General features: G+C 28.5%; 1 protein-coding gene across 1 annotated transcript in view; it reads left to right on the forward strand.

The window, feature by feature from the left end:
- Positions 1–440: 440 nt before the first annotated feature.
- Positions 441–23,000, forward strand: part of LOC148234943 (D-beta-hydroxybutyrate dehydrogenase, mitochondrial) — a 63,597-nt gene continuing 41,037 nt past the window's right edge. The window contains exons 1-3 of the mRNA XM_088185822.1: positions 441–587; positions 6,924–7,268; positions 20,213–20,416. Of these exons, the coding sequence (XP_088041948.1) occupies positions 6,993–7,268; positions 20,213–20,416 (480 nt within the window). The 5' untranslated portion in view covers positions 441–587; positions 6,924–6,992. The remainder of the gene's footprint in view (positions 588–6,923; positions 7,269–20,212; positions 20,417–23,000) is intronic.

Consider the following 23,000-nt stretch of genomic DNA (forward strand, 5'->3'; position numbering starts at 1 on the left):
GCGTATCAGAATATTTGCGTTACATGACAAGTAAAGTCATGGTTATTTGACAACCTTGCACTTGTCATTTCATATTCAACCAGTTTGTTAATGCAAAATAGTGTCATACATAAAAATAACATTTAAATTAATCCCTTTAAATATATTATTGTTACGTACAAGTGCACTTAGCAAAGACACTCGTCAGGGCAAAAACACTAACATAAGTTTTTCTCTCAACCCTATGCTAAACATATAATAATCAAATTTATTTTAGAATACTTTAGACTGAATATTACTATATTTTTAAATTACCAATAAAATTTGCTTTTGTAAAATGTTTTTTTATTTTAATTTCATATATATTTAATTGGTTTTAATTTAGTTTCAATTTTATCTGGAGTCCAAGAGATGACCCTAGCTCACGTGCCATTTAAACGGAACTAAAGCCGGGCGAAAACGTACGCGTCCAGATTTAATACTCAGTGCTTGTGCTTCTTTCCCGGGACCAGCTCAACTAAATTCAAGTTCTCCCGTCCGAACACAGTAAAAAGAAAGGAGCAAAAATTGTGCTAAAAAAGAAAAATTGCCAGTGCTAATATTTTCCGGCAAGTATATTTTCCTTTTTAGATTAACGCCCGCCGACCGTCCACATCCACATGCTACGTACGAACTAACGAACCGAAAAAAAGTTTCATACACTCGCTCGTGTAAAATTTTGCACTACAGTTTAATATTTTAAAACCTCGTCGCTTAAATTAACTAATTAACTTAATTTTCCCTCACTAAAAACATAAGCGTTAGATAACCGTGTAGGAAAGTATAATTAACAAACTCTTACTCGTATTTTTTCATAAACAATACTAAAAGTAAAAAACATTAGAGCTTTAGAATAAAACATATAAATATCTTTAATTGTTGTAACGTAGTATATGTGTTACAACTAGGATCATTATAGATATAAAATAATATAATATTTTATATAATATCGAAATACACTCGTCAACGCGACTCGAGGGAATCATATTCTAGCATACCTTTCAGAAATTTCGTGAGACATATAAATTAATAATATTTATATTCCTTCATATATAGGTATCTTAAAAGCCCTTTTACGATATTTTTTAATAAAAATTAAAGGTTGCAATATTTGACATCCAGACCAGAGAAGCATGCTTAAGGGTACTGCGCTTTAAGTTATTATACAACTCTCAATTGATGTGCGTATCCCAAGATAAATCCAAATTTTTATTGTAAATTTTTTTTTTTATTAATAATCAACATTAAGTTGTGTTCTTGTAGAATATGTATTGAAATTATATGTTTTAATGCTAAATAATTATCAAAAGTTTATTTATACACACATTTTTTATTTTTTTAATTCACGAGCTACTTCCATTTAAATTATAAATCAATACTTCTTCATCAACATACTAATAATGTATGAACTCATCAGCTATCTAAATTTAGCTTCGAATTATTGTGTGAAAAGCGCATAGCGATCTGCCAAAATTCAGAATATACTGAATTGCATCGTTTCCATATATTTATCTCACTGACATCGTCCATATATAGAAACATAAATACGGACTATAAAAAATAATAAAATACCATAGTTTGAAATTATTAAGCAGCTAAGGGTTAGGAACTGGAGTTTTTAATAATAAATATATGCGTGTAATGAGGCATACTGTATTAAAAATAAATGTGTAGAAATGTAAAAATAAGTGATATGTGCCAAAGTTGTTTTGGAGACATGTATACGAGATACTTTTTGACACATACACACTAATATTTATTTCATTCCAGCATAAATCGTGTTTATATGCTTTTCTTTACCCGCATCTCTAACTGAAAAAAGTACTACTGTAGTACACAGTACGGTTAAAATTTATCAGATTTGTTCAATAAATAATTCATAACTTCATATGGGAATTGAATCGAATAATGCATTTTACATAATATGTTGAAAATTTTAGATTAGTATGTAACGTATTTTTGAAGCAATTTAAATTTTTATGAAAATATTATGTATTACGAATATTTTATGTGGAAAATAAATTGAAATATTTTATAAAGATTTTACATTAATAACAGGGGTTATCGTTTTGACATTTATAACTCAACGCTGTAATCTCTTGCTTTAAGGCATGTTTAAAATCTAACCGTCAGCGACATATTTTTTCGTGAATATTTTGACAGTAAATGGGATGGTTTTACACAGCAATAAATATGCAAAAACAATATTAATATGTAATGCTTCTATGCAAAATCAAAACAATATCTTAATTACGCTTATTTAAACAATAGTGTACAATTTGTGTCTTTAACGAGACTTTAACCATGAGAATTTATCTTTAATATTTATAAATATATTAAGCAAAATTAATTTATCCACAAAGATAATATAATATATATATCTCAATAAATAAATAAAATGTTAACATATATTTGCATTTATTTAAGTCAAAGTCCAGCTACAGTATAAATAATATTATTTTAGTATAAGTTTGTTTATTGAATGCTTGTGTATAAAAACAAACTAAAAATACATCAGTGTTCTTAAAAACCTAAATTCATGTTCTGATTTTATTAAAAAATAGAAGAGAACACTTTTAATACATTCTATGTCACTGCAATAATAAATCCAATGTTGATTATTTTAAGATAATGTTATTTCAATAAAACGTAATTTTAAATAAGTTATATTAGCGAGATAAATAAAACCCTTTTGCTTTAAATATTAAAATTATCAATAAATAAGTTCTAACTAAACATATAGCTCCTAATTTAATTGATAAATATGGCGATAATTAATCAAAATCACGTAGATTATAAATACATAAAATAGCAACAAGCTTTATTTATTATCATAGAAGAATTATTATTTTTTAATAATTGTTCTTTCATATTCTATAAAAATATAATAATGATGTCTGCACCAAATTGCTGTGTAAAGTGCTGTCATCGATTTTTTTTTTTAGAAACATCTCAGTATCAGATTTTTAAGGCAAAAAAATAACACGGTCTCGAATCGAGCGCGAAGAGCTTTCGCTGCTCGTAGAGCTTTGGCGAAATCCAATCTGCGGGTCGTAGCGATTGATTAAGGCTTTTACGGGCGGCCGTGTAACGAAGTAACGGCGTTAACGACGCGTCGTTGCGTACGGCCGCATTGCCGATACGTCGTCGATATAAATTTGTTTGTAGGCTTTTGCGTCAGAGAACTTAAGCTCGCGGCGGTTTCTCGTTAAAACCGAGTTACGGCCGCATTACCAGCCGCCCACTGGAGGGCAAGGGCGTGCCAATTTCGCAGACATCGTTACACCTGAGGGCCTACAAGGGAATATCTCTTAGATCTTAGACCAATTCTTGCTATAAATCAATCTAGTGCGTAGTGGACCGTGATTCTTTTGAGGACGTTCTCGTGTATTCTCGTTTACTCATTTTCAAAGGTAAAACAGTGTTATGGTGTCTAGTTTCTATACAATCAACCTTTATTCACTGAGCAGGTCTGGCGTATAAATAACCTGAGGCAATGGATAAATAACAAGATTACATCTGATAATGAAATACGATTGCTAATTAAGCAAAAGGCGCATTTCCTCAGATGAAAAAAAAAACATTCTATTGAACAGGTGTCTCTTGTTACCGTTCTAATGAAACTATCACTAACTGCTTAATAACACCCAAACAAGGATGCCACTAGAGTAATAGTAATATTAATACATATTTACAGTACTCTCCAATAAACGTTTTTTCAAATAAAAAAATCAATGAAAAATAAATAAGAAATTGAGTGCAAGTACCTACTGAGGTCAAAACTATTATATTTATAGTAACGAATGTGTGTCAAATTCAGACAAAAATAAGATTGACTAGAAAGTCAATAGCTGTAATAATAAAATTAGGCATGAAAGTATTTTTACGCAAAGTTTCGATTAGTCCATAAAAGGATTACAAATAGGTTTTTTAATAAAAGTACCACAAGGGAGCCAAATAATTGTAACACGATAACATTGTAAAGGAGGCACAGAAATAGCACAAAATTGAGGACACTTGTTTAAGATAACAAAGTCCGACTGGGGTCATAACTAAGCCATGACTGCCTAGCATAGAATTAAATCTTACTACGGCTTTTGCTCGTGACATGTCATGCATGTCATAAAACAATGCTCCTGCAAAAAAAACTGTATATTCATAGACCATAATGAAATTTGTAATGTATTGTAGTTAAAACAGGTTGTATAAAGAGATACAACTAATAATTGTCATTGAGATTAACATCAATTGAACCTTTATTGGTATAAACAAAACCAGTAGAAACGAGATTGGCCAAGGATAGGGCAAGATTTACTTGTTGGCATACCTTATAATTAACAAGGCTCGTGAAGTAGATTTCACGAGCCTTGTTAGGACTATCTAGAACAGGGATGTCCAAAAGTTAAATCTTGGTAAGTCTAAGACAGAACATATCTAGAACAGTGATGTCAAACTTGTGGGACCTTCTGGGTCGCATCACCCGAAAAATAATTAGTATGGATAGATCTAGAATTAAATATTTATTTTTGACTGCAGATTGATTTTACACAAAATCGGTCAAATATATTTTTAATGTAAACACTAGGCTTAATTATTTAGATACCAATGCAATTTTATATATCTGGTTGAATAAAAAAATAGTTTAAAATAAATGTTTTATGATAAATAATGAACATGGCATGCTTTTAGTATGCATAATATTTTTCATTAAGCAATTACAACTTATAAAAGTCCAATAGAGATGCTTGAATTAGTAATTCATCAAATTACATATCTATACATTATATAATATATTCAAGTTCGTACTAAGAATAAGGTAACAAATATATTAAAATACAGTTACTGATTTCTACAATTTAAAAATATACTCAAAAAGTCTTGTGATAAAATAAAAAATGCTATGGATTGAATACTTCTTGTTTAGAAAAATAATTTATTGAACTTTTAATGCTAGAAAAACACCAAATTATATTTTGATTAAATGGCGTATAAAAGCACTGACTTTTGTATATATAAGATTAGGATAAAACAGTAGAGAATACTTGTACTTATACTTCATAAACATCTTTAGGTTTCATGGCATAAAACTCACGAAGAGATATTTTGACTTATTCTACAGATTTTTTTATACCATTAAAATATTATTTTAGGTATCAAAATTATTAGGTATTGCTAGGTGCGGATCCAAAGAGAATATAGGATATTATGGACGTTTTTTGAGGGTTTGCTTTAAGATGATAGTCATCAGTTTTGATAGGACCTCCAGCGGGGCTCATCTTTCAAAGATTAATCCCCAGAATAAAACTTTAAAGTTGCTGCCACACTTTTACTTCACATTAAAATTATTATAATAATGAAATAGCGCAGTCTGTAACTGTGAGGTTGCGGGTTCGAGTCCCGGCAGTGGCAAACGAATTTTTATTTATAAAAAAATGCGCTAATATTGAAAAAAAAACCGGTCCCAGCTGCAATGCCATTTATTAATTATAAATTATATTACACATAATAATTTATAATTAATAATATAGATATCACCGATTCTCAGACTTAATTATTACTTATATGTATTTATTATGTTTGATTGACTTACCCAGTTGATACAGATTTATTCCGTTGTAACGCATTGGGCTTACGCCTGTCAGGTTACAACGAAAGATTTCATAAGGAAAATAATATATGTTCCTGTTCATTGTACTTTCTTCTTAATTCAATAAATATTATTTTTAACATTGGTTGGTATTGGTTGTTACACGACTGAAGGCAAATTGAGACTGGCCTAGAGTTAAGTTAAAAATGTCCCTAATATATATTTAAAAAAAGTAGTGGTTCCAAAACAAGATACGACCATTTAAACTTTCTGCAAAAAGTGCCATCAAAACGACAATACCTTTCGGATTAACCCAATTTGTAGGATTTAGCCCCAAAACAAAACAAATAAACGTGTAAACCTTTATTGCTACAGGAAAGTCGAAACAAATTAAGAGTTAGAGCAAATTAAGATGGTATAAAAGAAAACTTGATACGGAGAAAGAAATAATGCGCTTGCAGCTTTTAGAAGTTTAATCAAAGAAAAAAAAAATAAGTAAATATGGATAGGGCAATGTAAGAAATGATTGTGTAAAATACTAAGAAATATCATATGAAGAATCTCGTGCACATATTTGATTTTATTACATTTGCAGAGCATAACAACTTTATGACAATGTACTTTACATAAAGTAAAAACAATAAATAATAAAATAGATTCTCTTATAATAAATATATATAAGAAATAAAAAAGTTAAAGCGAAGTTTATAATGTCATAATGCTACATCCTTCTTTTAGAAATATGTTAGTTCTAGACTTGTTATGCCTCATCTTAGTTTCATAATATAAAGTTCATGTTTTATTGTAGATTCGTTAACTTATGCCGTACCTATTTTAATACCTAAATAGCCTTTAAATAAAACATTGAAATGATAGTTATATTTATTTTACATATAAAGCTAATTTTTTATTGCTTTATTTTTTGTAGCAATGATGGTTCATAAGATATCAGTATTTAAACTGTTGTTCGGCAATTTTTAGTCTTAAAGCGACCTGTATTATTTCAACGCTGTTTTAAAATGTATTAATAATAAACATTTTAAATGTAATAATTAGAATTTGAAGCAAAGTAAACAGTTTCGTATTATTATAACAAAATCCTACATCATCCCACTAATTTTAATTAAACATAAAATTATATTAATTTTGCTTGCATATACAGCGTGTGAGTAAAATTGATTTTTTTAATATTTTGCATAAATATTTACAAAAAATGCAATACGCCAAAAACCACCACTCGTTTCAGTGCTGGAAAAACAAATATAAGCGCTAGCGTGTTTCTAAATTTATTCATGTTTATATTTTTATACTTTTGCAGAAATCAAAGAGCAGCGCCCGTAGATGAACTGAATAAAAGGAGAACAAGAAAAAGAAGCACAAGTCGAAGATGCCTCCCGGTGACGTGACACGCAGGGCATCCCTTAAAAATAGACGAGCCTCCCGGAGAGGTTCCATCCTCCTAAGATCTCCGAACACGAACAGGGAGGTGCCATGGGACATCATAGATAGATGCCTCACACCACTGCTGTTTTGTCACGCTCTAGCAATAATATTATCGACGATCCTTAACGTGCTAAGGATATCGCAGGTTTCATCGTTTACGCTCTTCATATGGTTTGCCTTGTCGACGATAGGCGCAGTATGGTTCTACCACAACTTAAAGGTAAAGTATTTATTACAGACGTTTTAATTTAAGCGGCAAAAAAATTACCGAACTTTATCGAATTCCCGGCTTAAAAATGCTTTTTTCATTGCTTGTTTAGAGATATGTTTCTTCTGAGCGAAGTCTTTAAAAGAAAAATAAGAAATAATTTATCTTTGATATGCGTTATCTAGAACCGTTACTGTATACTTAGACTATTATTAAAAAAATAATATGCGATATTAGAATAAAAAAACCAGTGCATATGTTTCAAAAATACATCAAAATTTAAAGTTACTATTCTTAAAAACAAATACAGATGTGTTTGAAAAAAGTTTGTTGATTTTGCATAAATTTAAGCAAATGCAAGAAATTAAATATTCAACGTCAGTCTTTGATCGTAAAATAAACTGTTTCTTGACAAAATTCTTTGGCAAATGACCAAAAATGTGTACAGTAGGACATTTAACTGAAAAAGGACGCTTGAATGAGAGTTTGTTAGATTACTATTTTCAAAAATAACTGAAACTTCAAAGTGTGTCCAGACAATTTATGTTTACAGTTTAATTCAAGTTTCATCTAATCACAGTCATTCGTGGGTTTAATTTATTTTGTTGTGATCATGGTAATAAAAAGAATTTTCAGTTTTTCAAGGTTATATAATGTTTTATAAAGATGAATTACTGATGTTATTACACATTGGACAAGAATGTATTATTACTGATCTAATTAACAGTCTATAAAATGCATTTTTCTTTGAAATATTGGTTTTGGGGTCACAATGGTCGCAAGCTATATGGACCAGAGCTTAACAATCTCTTAGAGTCCAGATTTATATTTGTGTATTTGTCGCTCGCTCATCATTTAATGCAGTTTTCTTGCTCACTTTCAAGAGGGGAAGGCAGGGATTAAAATTCCTCGACACAAAATCTCTAGATAAGTTTGTGATATGATAATATACTGATGGATTCATAAAATTTACGATCTGAACTAAACATATTTTTAGCCATTTGAGTAAAATAAACGTGCTTCTACTGGAATGATCTCTAAATCTATAAAATGATTTATTCACTATACACTATTTTTTTATGTTTTTTTATACGATTTATCTATGAATAAATTCCTTGTTTATAGAAAATATTTGGTTAAAAATCTTTTAAAAGCTTGAAAGTCACTACACTTTTATATAATACCTCTCTCATTATTAAGTTAAGTATTTAAAAAAATAGTTTAAATAGTTAAAATCTTTAAAAAAAAAAGGTCAAGAGAAATTAGAAAAAAATTTTAATCATAATATTTCAACAGTAATTAGTAAATAACTGGTTAATCCAAATTTATGAAACAAATCTGTTTTTAAAGATTAGATGTTTTATGGTTAAATTTTATTAAATAAATAAAATTTTTGTATTATTTTCTATTGATTAATACTACTGAACTTTCGCCATAATTTTTCAGGGGTATGTTTACGAGCTTCTTTGCTATCTAACCATTGATCCTGATCTGTTTAGGTTATCGTATATAAACCATTTTTCATCACAGGTAATTGAATCGAAAAATGTTTCCCTATTATTTCTGAGAACAAATAATGAATAGATTTTGAAATGTTACTATTTACCCCTTTCAGTACATTTGTCAATTTTTTTATGGCATTCAGATAAAAAAACATTTAATGTTGCCGCGAATATCTAAACAGTTGTTTGTTGATTAACTTTAACAGTGTTTTTCAATATTTCTTATTCCATTGTTAACATAATTATACGAAAATTTTTGAACCTACAGTTCACTGACTAAAAGTACCTTCGCCAAATCGCAATTCGCCGTACAAAAAAGGAATACGTCAATCTTTTATCGACACTAAAATGAAGATGAGGCAAAAAAGTCCGACTACAAATAAAAAAAAAATAAAGAACGCATCGTTCCTTGTAAAATAAATAAACTTTACAGTTATATACTATGAACGTCTTAAAATTCGACCACTTAACACGACAGAACCTAATTTGACTAACTAGATGTTGCTCAAATTTTTGCTTTTTACGTTCGTAACTAAAAACTAAAAATACAAACAGTTATAAATATGCACTCCGTATATTTGTTATAATCAGCGCTAATGTATATAACTACTTTTTTATAAAACGATTTTGCGCACCAGTGCTCGTCGTCGTGCAAAGAATTTATTTTAATTATATTTTTGAGGTTATCAATATTTTTTAGTGTATTTTTAAATTGCATATATTTTTTTATTTTTTTTATTTACGCGTTAAAGAGTAAGTCCACAAAGTTTTTTGTCGCGATACGTAATATTTAACATTTTATGCGTGGCGTAGGTGTTTGACGTTTAATGTACAAGCTTAGTGCTTAAGATTCAGTTCAAAATATTAAATTAACGAAACACTTTGCAAACTCAGAGACGACGGTGGGGTGAATCAGGTTCCACCGAGTTTAATTCCATCGTAAATAATAAAGCATTTGTTCAGCATAATTACTCTACAACTAATTTTCGTATTTACTTATAACTGCTTTGTTTCAATAAGGACCAGACAATTAAACAATTTTCATTTTTCGGAACGGCTCGCTTAAAATTGAATGTCTGTAAATATTATTTTTGTATTATTTCTAACCATTCACTCTTGTAGCAACTCAAATGGCATACGATTGTATTTTTTTTATTAAAAGCCATCCATACAAAAATAGATTCCTGGAGTTTTCGCTAATTAATCTGTACGTTTTGGTAACTTTCACATTATTCATCAGCAAATGTAGAAACAAGTCAGCAACTACTGCAATTGTAGAAAAAAGCAAAGGTAGAAAAAATACCGAAAAAATATATAAATCTATTTTTGTATCAAATTATCTATTATTTATAAAAAAGTCATACTGTAATTTTTTTCTGACATACCACGTGTTTTCGTTTTCTAGTTGTTTTAAATTTTTCTGACTTTTTAAATATATTTCATATATTTATTAACCAAAGTTTATATTTATTTTGTAAAAAGTTTTAATTCATAATATTTTGCTATTTTAAAGTACATTCATCCCATTTGGCCCAGAAAATGAAAGTTACATAATAATAATAATAGAAAGCGACTGATCCGAAAATAAATACATATTCGACTATACGCCACAATCGCATCCGAGCTATAAGTAGCCTCAAATTTTAAGCCCGACTCACAGACGCTAGTATAATTATATAATTTAAGTTTAAAACAATAGAATTTCGTTTTCATAGAAGCTTTACCATAAAGCTCGACCTACTCAACTATACATTGTCTTTATTCGATGGCAACACCCTCTTATAGATTTAATCATACACATGATAGGGTCGTGTGTAAGTCGAACTTTAGTCGTCGATATTGTTAGCTCTTCACTTGGAGCCTGTTTGTTAACCGAGCCGATTTGACTTTACTCTTTCTATAATTAACCACTCGGCTATATACGGACTTTGCATAGTCTAAAATTGAAGCGCGGCTCTTGCTCTCAATTGATTGTTCAGCTATCGTCTGATTTAAAGCTAATTTTGTTCAAACACTGTCTGCCACAATAAGGCTATATTAGGAGGTGATGTTATATATTGTATTTATTTATATATATATATATATATATATATATATATATATATATATATATATATATATATATATATATATATATATATATATATATATATATATATATATATATATATATATATATATATATATATATATATATATTAAATCTCGGGAATCATCGCGATTTATGCTTACTTTAATTCTATATTTCGGCCGTGATTTTCCGGCCATGATCACGAATTGCTTGCGACTGTCGCAAGCAATTCGTGATCATGGCCGGAAAATCACGGCCGAAATATAGAATTTAAGTAAGCATAAATCGCGATGAATCCCGAGATTTAAAAAATAATTATACTCGCGAAAATCTAAAAATTCATATATATATATATATATATATATATATATATATATATATATATATATATATATATATATATATATATATATATATATATATATATATGGTCCCTACGTTTCGGCTAGATTCGCCCGGCCATCCTCAGGGGAAAATTGAGAATATGAACATCCGGTGTGGGCAAACCCCAGCATGTAAACACGTAAATAATAAAAAAAATTAATATATATATATATATATATATATATATATATATATATATAAGAATTTAAAAAAGAATTTAATTACGTGATTTTTTCGCGTTGTTTTTTGAATTGGTTCCTCTATATTTCGCCAGCGATTTTCCTGGCATCTTACCATATAAAAAAATGTGAAAAACTCCTGAAGATACGAGGAAATCGCTGGCGAAATATGGAGGAACTAATTAAAAAACAACGCGAGAAAATCACGTAATTAAACTCTTTTTCTTAAATATTTTGCTGCGTAAAAATAAAAACAAATTAATAATAAATATATATATATAATATATATATATATATATATATATATATATATATATATATATATATATATATATATATTAATTTTTTTTATTATTTACGTGTTTTTTTTTTAATGAGGCTCTATATTTCGCCGAAGATTGTCCCAGCATCATCAGGAGTTTTCACATTTTTTAGAGTACGCTTATTTTTTTTTATTTTAAGGATCGAACATTTGTAACAATACAATTAAGGATCGATAAAAAAAATTCAGTATGCTCCTATCTGCGATGCAGTAAGGGTAATAATATTCAAACTTACGTGTTTTTAACATTAAAACAAATAAAAATAGTGCGAATAAAAAAACCCTTCCCTGCGCGATATAAAAAAAAGTGTACTTTGAAAAATCTGAGCACTACTGATGATGCTGAGACCCTTTTTTATGCAGTGGTATAAAAAAATATGCAGTGCTTTTTAAACATTAAAAATAATCGTACAAATTAAATAATCAACATTGAAAGCTCTAAAAAAATTTGAGAAATCAAAAATTTCAATTTGGCATTTTTTTCGAGAAATTCTTGATAATTATTTATAGAAATTTTAGATGCAATATATGGAGTCCGTCCTTCATTTAGGAGGTTAGCATTTTTGAGGTATTTGGACGCACAGGGTAACAATAAAAAAAATATTAATGAAGAACATCCCAAAGACTACAATGGGTAGGTCAAAATAGACGCAAAGATGGACAAAATGCGTCTTAAGAAACTAAAAAAAAATGGATCTCGCAATGAGAGACCATGGAATAGACATTATTGCAGAAGACTGGACGAAGATTGGAGCTGACTAGCCAGGAACAAGACGCCAAGAAGAAAATATAGCTGCCACGTAGAATTGAGCAATCCGAAATACACTATTCAGACTAAAACAATTTTAAAAGAAAATCTGAAATAATCCTCAAGAATGCCATAATAACAGTTCGTCAAATTATAAATATAAATTAATATATGCGGCAAATAATTTAGGGGGAAAACATTGCTCGCACTATTCTGATATATATACTTCGAAAATTTCCCATGTACAAAATAACAAGAATGTATAAAAACGTTTCAATAATATTCTACACCTACATTACCACTAAAAGCAACACTGCAAAATGTCTAAAAATAACTCAATAATAAATCATTTAGTTCGCGGATCCGTCAGAAAAGCAAATATATGTAAATAAAATCTTATGAAAATATTAAGGGATATGTAAGAACAAGATATTTTAAGAACATCTTAGTATTATTAAAACAAAATAAATTAAATAAACTATTACTTTTCGTTTTTCCTATAAAAAATATTATATATAAAATTAGTAGATTAAGCATTTAGACTATATATAATAGATATTTTAAATTTTATAGTTGGTTATTATTTTATCTTGCGCGTTTTTTTCTTACAATCGCTAAATTAAGTGCGACTTTTAGACGTAATAGTATTGACGTGACAATGCATGTCACGTTTTTATGAAGTTAAAACAATGTTTTCTTTTAAATAGTTATTTTAAAATAAATCAGAAAATAGTTATTTTAAAATAAATAATACAGAATAACATAGCTATAAATAACGAATACAAGTGTTGCACTCTATTTCTGATTTTTTTATTATAAAATATTACATCGTCGATATCCAATTTTGCTAGTACGTCACTAGATCATTTTATAATACATACAAATGTATATATCTAGTTTTCATCAGTAAAAAACTCTTCTTCAAACGCATGCTTTTATATTCTTGTTAAAAACAACATACGTTCGATAGAAGGTTTCAATGATAAACCACTTTCATCAGCTCGCGTGTATATGCTCGCAACTTTTTCTAGCGTTTTCGAGTTTGCGCTGAAAACCTATCATTATTATATTTAGCTTACGCGAAGCCATTCTATAAAGTTAAGCGAGCAAAGTTTTTTAATTAAGTTTATATCCGTTTTCGCCAGAGTACGTACAAAACTTGGATGAATGTTTTTAAATGCCTTGGTGCAACGGAAAAGTTTCATTGCGATATACTGGCGACATTTAAGAAGAGAGGAAAAATAATAGAAAAAATTCTACATACACCTGTTGCTCTCCTTTTTCTCCTTGCGTTGTTTGCAAATTAGAAAAGAAAAGAAAAGTTAAACCGCGCCTTAAATCAGCTCACACCGCGGGCGCTGTGAGTTATTGCGAAAAATTCATACAATAATGAAAGAAACACGTGCGATGACAATATGCCAAGAATCGCAACTCTAAAAATACGTGCGTGTACGTAAATTTAGTAGATTTGGCGGACCAGTGAATCACTCTAATGAACAAGCTCTTTTTCTGTGCAGTTATGTTCCATAAATATTGTCAATGAAATAATACAATTTCAATTATAAATAACACGAGGGAGAAAAGAATACTAATGACACTTGGCTTACGCTTTTAAATCCGATGGTGTAACAAATAAAGTGTGTGAGCAAGAATGATAACACTTTCGCGAATGATTTTGCAAGTATATAGCAAAGACTTATTTCACATAAAATAAGAAGAGTGAAAAAAAAATTCTGTAGAAAATTAGGACAAGCTTCAAACTTGAACATTTACATTTCAGACTTTATATCTGAATTCTTTTTTTGTAAACAAAATTTCTAGTTTAAATTTTTATGAATATGCCAGCTTTCTAGTTAATTTATCTACTAGTTAAAATATAAATTAAAACAAATTCATAAATATATAAATAAACAACTTTACTAAGCACAGGTTTTATTAATTTCACAATATTTCCCTGCAAGAAATATAGATTTTTATGAAAAGTTGCAAATTTATTATTTTGTCAGGGCCTCGGAAATCGTTTGTTTAACTAAAAGTTTATGAAACCATATTTTTTTTCTCGCTTTACACGCATGTTGATCGCATATTTAAGCAGATCAGAGAGCACTTTGCGATGAGACTTTAACAAAGAAAACTGTCAGTGTCAATACATAGAGATTTGGTGTCAATACAAAGAGATAATACAAGGTCGAAATCTCTTTGGAATGCGCCTGCAAGTACTTAAACCCTCAAACACGTATTGTATCATTGCCAAATCCATCACCGTTACGCTAAAAAAATTTTAACTAGATATTAAGTAGAGAATTACAAATAGTAGATCGAGAGTAGAAAGGACGAAGGACCTTTAGCTCTAAGAGAATTTAAAAGCTCATACCAAACTCACTTTAATCAAGAATTTCCAGTTAGAACTTAACACTTCTACCACTTCTTCTTAGACTTAAAAGAAACGAAAGTTCAATAACCCTGAGTAAAAGCTGAAAAGTCCCGAGAAAGCAGCACTTTCAACTTCACGTCAAACAAGGCTCAGTTCAGAAATCATAGCCAGATTAGTACAAAAAGTTTAAGTATATTTCATAATTATTTCGAATGAAAAAATAACATAAATAAATATCCACATTTAATAAAATAAATAAAAATAGTATATCACAATCTGAAAAACTGCCTAGTATTATTTTTTAATATGGATTGGTTTAATAGTCTTAATTTAATAACAAATTGAAAGTACATTTAAATATGTAAATAGTACACTTCACAGGAGTATTTATTATATTTTTCACTTTACATACAAATCAGGTATGTTCAAAATAGTTTTTTATGGCATTTTTGCCATTTCGACCTTTGATATTAAAATGATAGTATATGTTTGACATTTTCTTTCTTTTATATAATAAACCAAGAGCCGTCGAATTTTACATATAAAAATATGAAAATACTTTGCTCGTAGTCATTATTTATTTACTTGGTAATCAATATTGAAAATATATTACATTAAGATTATTACTTCAATGTTTTTTCATTTTTTTTTGTTTTTTAATTAACCAAAAACATTTAATATCGATTCATATATGGCTTAGAACTTTTAATGAATTATTCTCACATAATAAAATCAAATGGACTTATTTAATACGTACTTGTTATTACAAAATACAATCATATATTAAGGGATTTTTTATTTCAATGGGTGATTATTAAAGTTATAAATTTAATATTTCATTTTAAGTATATAAATTCCTAAAGGGTCTATTTTGTAGCTCCCACACATTTTACTTTTCTTGAAAAAGTTCATCTCCAACGATAACACATTAAGATCTCAGGGGGAACAAAAGAGGTTAAGAGTGATTTTTTAAAGCTGCTTGCGTATTGTTTAGTTACCATATACATATTTAAAGCTCCGAGAGTAAATTATGTTTTAAAAGGTAACATAATAATAAATAGAATTGTACGCTTAAAGAAGATTAGAAAGGGCCCGGAAGGAAACGTAACAAATAATATTATTACGCTCAATCGCATCGCTTCTATTCGGTACATAATTGATGAACTTTTCTCTTCGACAAGAAAAAAAAATCGAATAGCAAACAATAGAAGGTCCTTTTTCGTTGTATTTTTCCTTTCTGTCGTCGTTTAAAGGGTGTTTTCTTTCCAAACTTGTGTTGGCGGTGTTCCGTTTGAGCAGTGCCCTTTGTCGCGCGATGAGTGCGCATTAAGTAAGCATGGGACAGAGCTTTTAAATCGAAAGCTCCTCGGCGGCGAATCCAATTTGACGGAAGAATTTTACGACTTAACCGACCTTTAGTTTGCTGCTTGCGGACGACGTTTACCGGCCAACTGGGAACCAAGAGCGTTTATAGACTAAATTGTGTGTTTTAAAGTTTGTAAATATTTTCTAAATATCACTATTTTGATTATTTTTTATTATTAAATATTAAAAACATTCAAGTTTATTAATATGATCAGTTATTTAAAATAACGTCGATACAAAGACTGATAATAAGCGTTTTTTATTTGTTGACAATGAATCTATTTTGGACGAAAAAGATTTTATTATAATTGCAAAAAAATAGCTTCACTGGTCGAAACCAATCTTATACAAATAAAATTATAATTATCTATACATTAAATATGAGCAAAAATGTATGCAACCTTCTTAGAAGGTTTGGAAAAGTTCTAAAATAAGATATGTGGGCTATACACGAATTATCAGAAAGTATTTCGAAAAATGAACAATAATTTCCTGATGTGCGATTCGATCGCTAACTTCGAACTAGATGGTATATAGCTATTGAATACTGATAATCATTATAAAAAAAACGCATCAAATATATACTAATAGGTAAAAAGACAGAATTGTTAATTAAGGAAAAAATCCCACAACAATAAGTCTAGTTATATTTTCATTTAGCTAATTCAAATAAATGATTGGTGCAAAATTATCAATATATTGCGCTTAAATTGTATTGAAGTTGTAGGTTCTGTTAAATTCAGGAGCTTAAAAAAGAAGTGGTGCACGGAACAGAGCATTCTGCTTATTTACAAAGTCACTCGAGCGAAAATATACTTCGTCTTTAGCTTAAAAATGCATACAATACTTCAATCGTTGTTGTGTACATTGTTTGTGACAAAAAACGTACAAAATGAGATTATATGATATAGAGGCGGAAAATTCTCGTTCTAGTGGTTTTGACGGCGAAAAATCGATACATTTTCTACTGTTTATGTTAGAAGATATTTTACCTACATGGAAATTTTAGATTCACATACATATGTATGTATGTTTATATTATGTCACAGCAAATATATATATATATATATATATATATATATATATATAGACATATATATTATTTTTACGCGATTTATATATTAGAAATTATTTTTTAATATTTACGTGATTTAAATTCGCGTTCATGTTCCTTTGGAGTTCTCTCTATATGTCGCCAAGAATCTTTTTCAGCATCATCAGGAGATTTATGGTACACTTATTCTTAATCTTTGCACAGATAAGAGTTTTAGAGTCGCACTTTTAATAATTTTAGCTTTTATATCAAAAAAACACGGTAACCAAAATTTGTATCCTACCTGCCCCTCAGATAGAAGCGTACTAAAACTATTCGATCGTTTTGTCAAATTGTCACAAATTTTATTCGATTGATTTTAAGTGCAGCACATAAATGTTTATATTAAAAATTATTATTTCACTTTTACGCGATTTGTATATTATATTTTTTTTTATATTCACGTGATTTAAATTCGCGTTCATGTCCTTTCGAGTTTTCTCTATATTTCACGAAAAATGCTTTTTACCAACATCAGGATGTTTACAGTACACTTTTTTTTAATCTCCGCACAGATAAGAGTTTTAGAGTCGCACTAATAATAATTTTGGCTTTTATACAATATCAGAAACACGGTAATCAAAATTGTTATATAATCACCTACTTCCTTGGTGGATAGAAGCGTACTAAAATATTCAATTGTTATTCGAATTTTATTCGATCGATTAATTAAATGCAGTTTTTTAATATTATTCTTTTGTTAGTTGCTAAGGGAACAGCAAGTGTATTTATTTTCGTGTTGGTTTATTAAACGAATTTATATTTGTATGAATTTTGTTAAAATTAAATTTAGCTTGGTTTAAATTCGGTAACCAAGTTTTCGAAATTGCTTTCACGAAGTCTTTTCATTTAGTGCTATTTTTCTTTTAATTTCGATTTCAATTGCTTCTCTAATTACTAACAATAAGATTTTAAATTTTACCTGAAAATTTCTTCGGTCAGGCTGCAAGACATGTGTTATTATTTTTTGAAATCAATTTAATTCAAGTCCATTATTTTATCATCTTAAAATAAATATTATTTCATAACTTTTAAATTCAAAGTATTTCTTAAGACTCTTCTATCTGAACAATAAAACCAGTGTTTTATAATTGTTAATTGTTATACAGTTCGGCTATTGTTTCGAAGTTTTTTGTTTAAACCATAGTAATGGTTTAAAACTCGAGTGTGTTTTAAATTTCATTATTTAAATCTGGATACTCTTCACCCACTTCAGGTAAAAACTTACTTTTTCTCTACTTAAACACTAAATTTTATTATATATAAAAAGTTTTACTTAGCCTAATTAAATTTTTCCAGCAGTATTTCATTTCTGTGAATAAAAAAAGACCGTAGAATAATTTATTAACAAGTTTTGTAACTGTCGATACAACTTCTTTTAATATTTCTCTAGAAATGTGAGGAAAAATATAACAAAAAATGTATAAAACTGTTCATTTAAGATAATTTTGTTACAGAAACAATAAATATTTTACTATTTAATTTATCATAAATATTTATTATTTTAAAACACAGCTAAAAATACATTTTTGATGTTTTTGTAAAAATAAATAAAACAGTCGAAAGAATAAAAATTTGATAATAATGTAAGTCACGCAGTTTAATTTTTTATTGCCTTCATATAAATATAAATTAAAACGTTAAAACTTTCTTGCCTCAAGTCATAGAATAGAGTTTAATATTTATTAAAACGTATCGAGTAAATAAAGAGGTATCTTTAATTAATTTGCAAAATTTAACTTTTATTTAAAAAATTTAAACATTAAAAAAAATGTCAAAGAATGGTTTTAAATTTGTATCAATGCAGTATTAATATTAAAAATTTTATATTGCGACATAACGGACTGCAATGTAATATAATCGCCACTGATGATCCTACGTGATCAACAAATTAAGAATCAACTTTGTGATCCTTTAACATAAAAAGTTTCAATGACTTTTTTTTATTTTCTCTTTCATATACCTTGATTTTTAAGGAATATTTATATTTTTCTATAAAAAATTAAATAATCATTCCTCATGGTCGGTATAGTATTGCCTTGTAACGCTTAATATACGCGCTACCATTTTTCTGATTTGTTTTAAAGACTGCATCTCATAAAAAAAACATAATTTATTTTCTAATCCATTTAAAATATTTAAATTTATTTTGATGCTAATTTTTTTTATTAAAAAAATATTAATATATATAAAACTTTCAAAATATTGCTTAATGTAGTATTTAAGTATTTAAAAAAAAATTATATTCAAGACGGAAATTTAAAGCTGTTTACTAAGCTCTCACTTAAGCAAATGACTTATTATTAAGTATATTTGCAATTAGCATAATAAATCAATATTTTTTCAAAACAATTGTAGAAATACAAATAAAATATAATATATACTTATATGTATAATATATATAAAGGCAATATAATATAAAGAAATTACAACTGATGTTATTAGAATACAAATATTTAATTGTTTTATTAATAAGATTAGATTTAAATTATTTTATGTGCATTAAATTTACTTCCTTAATAATATTTTTGCTAATAAATATTTTATTTTTTCTATATTCTATCGTCATATATGTTTTGTCTGCATTCTCAGTCGTCCAACGACGATGATATGCGGTACTAAAAGTAATTTATCAATAGCGTAGCGTGATACTCATGTTATGTAACCTTTCATTATTACCACCCTGTCTTCTTTCATTTATACAACCCTATCGATCCATATTAGTTATAGGTAATCTGTCGATTCAGTATTTTATCAACTGGTATTAATAATAAAAAATGTATTAACTATCTTTAATAGTCTTGGAATACTATAATAAATATATCTGTACTCTCAATCATAATAGGCCCTACACTTAAAAATGTACGATCTTTTATATTAAAAATTACATAAAAAAATGTTAATTGAATATGTTTCAGGTCACGTCCGCCGGCAAAGCTGTACTTGTGACCGGTTGCGACAACGTCATTGGCAATGCTCTGGCCAGGAGACTAGACGAAATTGGATTTACTGTATTTGCGGCATTCACCAACAAAGCAGACAACGTGGACGCCGAAATGCTCAAAAGCGACTGCTCTGGACGTCTGAAAACCATCCAACTGGACGTGACTTCGGAAACGCAAGTAATACTTTCAAAAGCCAACTTTCACTTTTATCTTTTACGTATGTGAGGAATAATACTGCAACAACTTAAGCCAGGAATATGTTGCAGAGGCACGTTCCCAAACGCACTAAAATTTTAATATTCGCATAATACGATGATGTATGGTTATCGATAGCAATGAACCATTTGAGAGCCTGACATATGCGCGCTGTTAAAATATTACTTATGTTGAATTTAGTCTTATTAATTTTTAATACATCCCTACATATATGTACATAGGGTAGTTTTAGATGATATTTTCATATGCGATTATTATTATTGCTAAGAAAATTTTATAACAATCACTAATTTTTATCATCTAGACATTTTTTTTAAATACGTCTATTTTAATAATATAAAATAATTTTACAGATACATTGTACTAATTATATATCATATAATATAAATATTACTCGCTTATAACCATTTTTATGTTCATAATTTGTTATCAGCTACAATTTGATGAAAAAATAAGAATATATAACAAAACTAATATATTGATGTGTTGTCAAGTATTTCTTCAAATATTTTACTTAATGCCGGTAATAAACTGATGAGGCGATAATTAATTGCATTTGTAGGATTATTATCGGAGTTTTTTATCGGATGAACTTTAGCGGTTTTCCAAAGGGTTGGGAAATACCCAAAAGTTAAGCAGGCATTAAAAGATGTTCGTTAGGTAATGAATTAAAATTCCAGTAAGGTGTTTATTCAACGTATTATCTATTCCAAGACTTTTTGTATTTTTCAAGTTTTAATAACATTTAAAATTTCCCGTGAACTAATTACGTGAATTAAATTTTTATCTACCGCGGATGCTTCTATTTTGATATTTGATCCATTTACTTTGTTTTCAGTTTTAAGGTGCTTCAAATTTTTAGTAAGAGCATACAATACAGAAAAAGCGTCAGCTAACATCTTTAAATTATCCTGATCTGTGTCAGCTATAATATTTCCAGTTTTCAGCCGTGAAATTTCTGTGTATTTAATTTTAAGCGATTTAGTTCTAAATCGAGCTAGATCGTACATATCTGGTATTGAAAAGTCTCTAATAATTAGCTAATATAGCTTATAGAGAATATCTTATATGTATTAAAAATAAAAAAATATTTGCTGTTATTTATTACAATTATTTATATTTCAAATTTATACTATTGTTAGAGAAATATTAGATTGCGTAGATCTTTGTTGACCGCTGAACCGATTCAGTCGTCGAAGAGTAGCTTTTCCTTTTTTATCCTAATTTAAACTCTCTGGTGCTTCAAACCAAATCCAAGGATTAAAGCTGGAGTGCTGCTTAGCTGTCAAAGTTCAAATTTGACTGTCATATCTGAAGCGGAGTATTAGCTCCCACTCTAGTAATATCCGCTGTCAAAAAGGGCCAACATTTTTACGCTTTTAAGTAATTTTCTCTTATCAAATGTAGCTGATAAGGCATAAATAAAATTTACAAAAAAAAATATTTTATAAAAAGTGTTTTTTGTTAGCTTATAACCTGCGTATTTTTTTATTGCGTAATTTAATTAATAAATCATTTTCTAAAAATCTCTTTATTTAATGAAAAAGTCATATTATCAGATCTTCACTTAATAAAATTCATTTAATTTTAGAACTCCTAGAAAAAAAGCGTTTACTGTTAGCTTAATAACTGCGTGATTTTTATGTTTTATCTCGAAAAGCGCAGACACGCATAAACTTGATGAGATAAAAATTACAGTTTAAAAGCTCATGAACCTTTTTAATAGCTCGTTCGATATTGCTTATAACAAGCCTTAAACTCGACATAACGGTATTCTGTCTAGTTAAAGGTTACACACAGGTAATCCAGACAGTAACGCTAGCTGGTTATTCTCAATTGGATTCCGTAGTAAAAATACAGGTGCGTTAGACGTTCCTCAAACATAAACATATAAAAGGGCACGTCATTCTATTTACAGATGAAAGATGTAGGTAAATGTTAAATCCGTGCTGTGTGAATTGCCTTGATATGTTTCAAAAGGAAAAGGTTTTCTGGCTACGCGTAAATTTCAAAATATGCATTTATGTTTATTATTTAAATATAATAATAAAACATGCTAATTTTCTTTAAATTATTAAACGTTTAAAAGCGTTGATTATTTATGTAAAAATTATGCGGAAGTTTGTTTCGAAAATTTTCTCAAAATCCTATTTATAATACATCTGAACTTTATAATTATTATTATGGTATCAATTCGAAAACAATTTCAATATTAGCAAGAACGACGTAAACAAAGGCGTATATATATATGTATATAGTTGAGAGCTTTCATGTGGATAATACGTACAAAGATCATAAACAGGACAGGATGGGGGTGATCCTCGCACAATTTCCATTAGAAATATGCAAATCAAACAAAGGAGCGCGGGAGCCTTATTTGACGTCACAGGACCTTTAGTAATCAACCAAGGTTTCGCACAGAGGGCTTATGTGAATGCCAAAGTCTTAAATCAGTTACACGCCCACATACACACATATATACATATACAGTAAAGCCAATAATAGGCCACTATTTTTCAAATGTCTATTCCATGAATTTTTAACT

This window comes from Plectrocnemia conspersa, unplaced genomic scaffold (genome assembly GCF_051122295.1).
Source record: "Plectrocnemia conspersa isolate PC_06_02 unplaced genomic scaffold, ASM5112229v1 ptg000005l, whole genome shotgun sequence".
In the NCBI taxonomy this organism is placed as follows: Eukaryota; Metazoa; Arthropoda; class Insecta; order Trichoptera; family Polycentropodidae; genus Plectrocnemia; species Plectrocnemia conspersa.